At 48.0% G+C, this 2,423-nt stretch overlaps 1 protein-coding gene across 1 annotated transcript in view; it reads left to right on the plus strand.

The window, feature by feature from the left end:
- pik3c2b (phosphatidylinositol-4-phosphate 3-kinase, catalytic subunit type 2 beta) overlaps positions 1-2,423 on the plus strand; it is a 25,219-nt gene that overhangs the window by 6,156 nt on the left and 16,640 nt on the right. The window contains exons 7-14 of the mRNA XM_025060080.1: positions 2-187; positions 270-416; positions 502-535; positions 647-845; positions 939-1,061; positions 1,226-1,393; positions 1,617-1,731; positions 2,108-2,285. Coding sequence (XP_024915848.1) covers positions 2-187; positions 270-416; positions 502-535; positions 647-845; positions 939-1,061; positions 1,226-1,393; positions 1,617-1,731; positions 2,108-2,285 — 1,150 coding nt within the window. The remainder of the gene's footprint in view (position 1; positions 188-269; positions 417-501; positions 536-646; positions 846-938; positions 1,062-1,225; positions 1,394-1,616; positions 1,732-2,107; positions 2,286-2,423) is intronic.

A 2,423-nucleotide genomic window follows, 5' to 3' on the forward strand; every position in this document is an offset into this window, starting at 1 on the left:
CTATGGACTTTGGTCTAGAGCTAAAATCACTGATTTTCTCTATGGACTTTGGTCTGAGCTAAAACCACTAATTCTCTTTATGGACATGGGCTGTGAACTAATATCTCTGACTTTGAATTACAGGGAGGCTCTGACTCTGCTGTTAGACACATTCCATACTGAGGCGGAGTGTTTCCTGCTCACTGAGGTGACTATGGTTTCTGTTCTCAAGGTGAACCGTCTTCCTCTTAAAGAGTTACCTCATTTTTATCCTATGTATCTCCCTGTAGGCAGAGCTGCCACTGCACGTGGAACGCCTTGTCCAATCAGTGAAGGCACTCTGCAGCTCATTGGCCTCTGTGGAAACTCCTGATATCACCTCTGCCCTCAGCCAGCTCCCAGCATGCCCCTGTCGCCTGCAACCAAAAGTTTTAAAAGTGAGAATGGAATTGTGACTTATGGGAAGCCCACTGTACATACGTCTTACACAAATGTCTGTCAATTTTTCCCCCGACTCCCCAGGATGCATCGGTGCTTGCGGTCAGGGAGAACCGAGGTACAAGTAGTACAAAAAAAAAAATCACATGATGTTCTCCCTGTGACCAGTGTCAGTATCTTAGGCTCTGTTCTCATGCTGCAGCTGCATCCTTTTTTTTTTTTTTGTTAGAAAATGTGGTGGAAAAGCTCACGGTGGCCATATTGGATTTGGTGGAGCTTTACTGCAGCACTTTCAACGCCAACTTCCACACCATGACGCCACAGAGTCTTTGTCACTCTGCTCCAGTGCAGGAGGTGGGCCTTGTTACCAATGTGCTCTCCTTTAACGTGTATGCTGCACACAGGATTCCCATCACCTGGGCTGCCAGGTAAAGACACACACACACACTCTCTCTCTCGCATTATTATATGTCAGACTTATCCCCGACATCCTCTCTCTGTCCTCTTCTCTGATTGGTCAGTTATGAGAGCTTCTTCTTGTCCTGCTCTCTGACTCATGGAGGGGCTGAGCTATGCGCACCCCAGCACACCAGTAAGCAGTCAGTCAGCAAGTACCTGTTCCATCTGGTGGTGTGGGACCAAAGGTAGGTTCCTGGGCCCGAAGCTAGACCGGTGGTTCCATTGATAAAACACATTTTTTCCCCCCCCCCCAAATTCAAATTACAGCTCAGACTGTTTATACATGTCAGTGTTTCAAAAATGTTCACATCACACGATCTGAGCTGCAGGTCACGCTCTCCACCTGCAGGGTGTGTTTTCCCGTGCAAATCAACCAGCTGCCTCGAGAGTCTCAGCTCAGCGTCACCTTGTTTGCCAGCTCCCTGCTTCCACCCGGAGAGGCGGGGGAGAAGGGGAAGCAGCGCCGCAGCATTGAGACTCTGGGCTGGGTCACCATGTCGCTCTTTAACTTCAGACAGTGAGTCACATTACACCCTTGTCATTCACTCTGCTCTAGTTTCTAATAACGTTCTGTTTCTGGTCTTATGTCTAACATCATCTTTTTTTTTTTTTTTTTTCCCCCCCGAAGGCTCACAAAATCAGTTTGTGTCACTGATGCTGTTGTTCTCTCCGCTGTACTGACTGCTTCTTGTTCCTCCTTCTGTGTTGTTGTGTGTGTGTGTGTGTGTGTGTGTGTGTAGTGTCCTGACGTGTGGCAGGAAGTTACTGGGATTGTGGCCTTCGACTCCAGGCAGGAGTGGAAACGCTCGGACGAGTTTACCAAACTTTAGTCAACCAGACAGTGTGATCGTACAGGTACACACGTTGAAAAATGTCAGCGCCCCCTGTCAGTGTTCTGGGCTGACGGACCCCTAGCAACTGTTTTGCAACATTATTTCTGTCTATCTGTCTGTCTTGACTGTCTGTTCGACTGACTGTCCCTCTGTCTTTATTTCTGTCTGTCTGCCTGCCTAAATGTCTATATGTCTGACTGTGTGTCTGTCTGTCTGTCTCTGCCTATATGTCTGAGTCTGCTCGCCTGACTGTCTCTGTCTGTCTATTTTACTGTCTGTCTGACTGCTTGCCTGACTGTCTCTGTCTATTTTACTGTCTGTCTGACTGCCTGTGTCTGACTGACCGAATCTCTGTCTGTCTGACTTTCTGTCTCTCTCCTCTCTGTAACTCGCCGTAGGTGGACTTTCCCACTTCGTCCTTCGAAGTCTTGTTTACAACTCCCCCTCCTGCAGACTTTTGTCCTCAATATGACTTCTCCAGACTGGACAGCGCCACCCAGCTCCGGCTGCAGGATGTCCTGCACAAGAAGTCCGTCTTCTGGTCAGAGACACAGACACGCGCTCTTTTTACACAAAGTATCTGAGTAAATCTCTGCTGCATAGCTACATCTTAGCTTAGCTTCTCCCGGAGCTTTTAAACTTTAAAACTGCTCCTCCTGATGGTCAACAGGTTAATATGATTTTCAGGAACATTAGCTTCTCCTGCTCCTATTG

This window comes from Cynoglossus semilaevis, chromosome 11 (assembly GCF_000523025.1).
Source record: "Cynoglossus semilaevis isolate Cse_v1.0 chromosome 11, Cse_v1.0, whole genome shotgun sequence".
NCBI lineage: Eukaryota > Metazoa > Chordata > Actinopteri > Pleuronectiformes > Cynoglossidae > Cynoglossus > Cynoglossus semilaevis.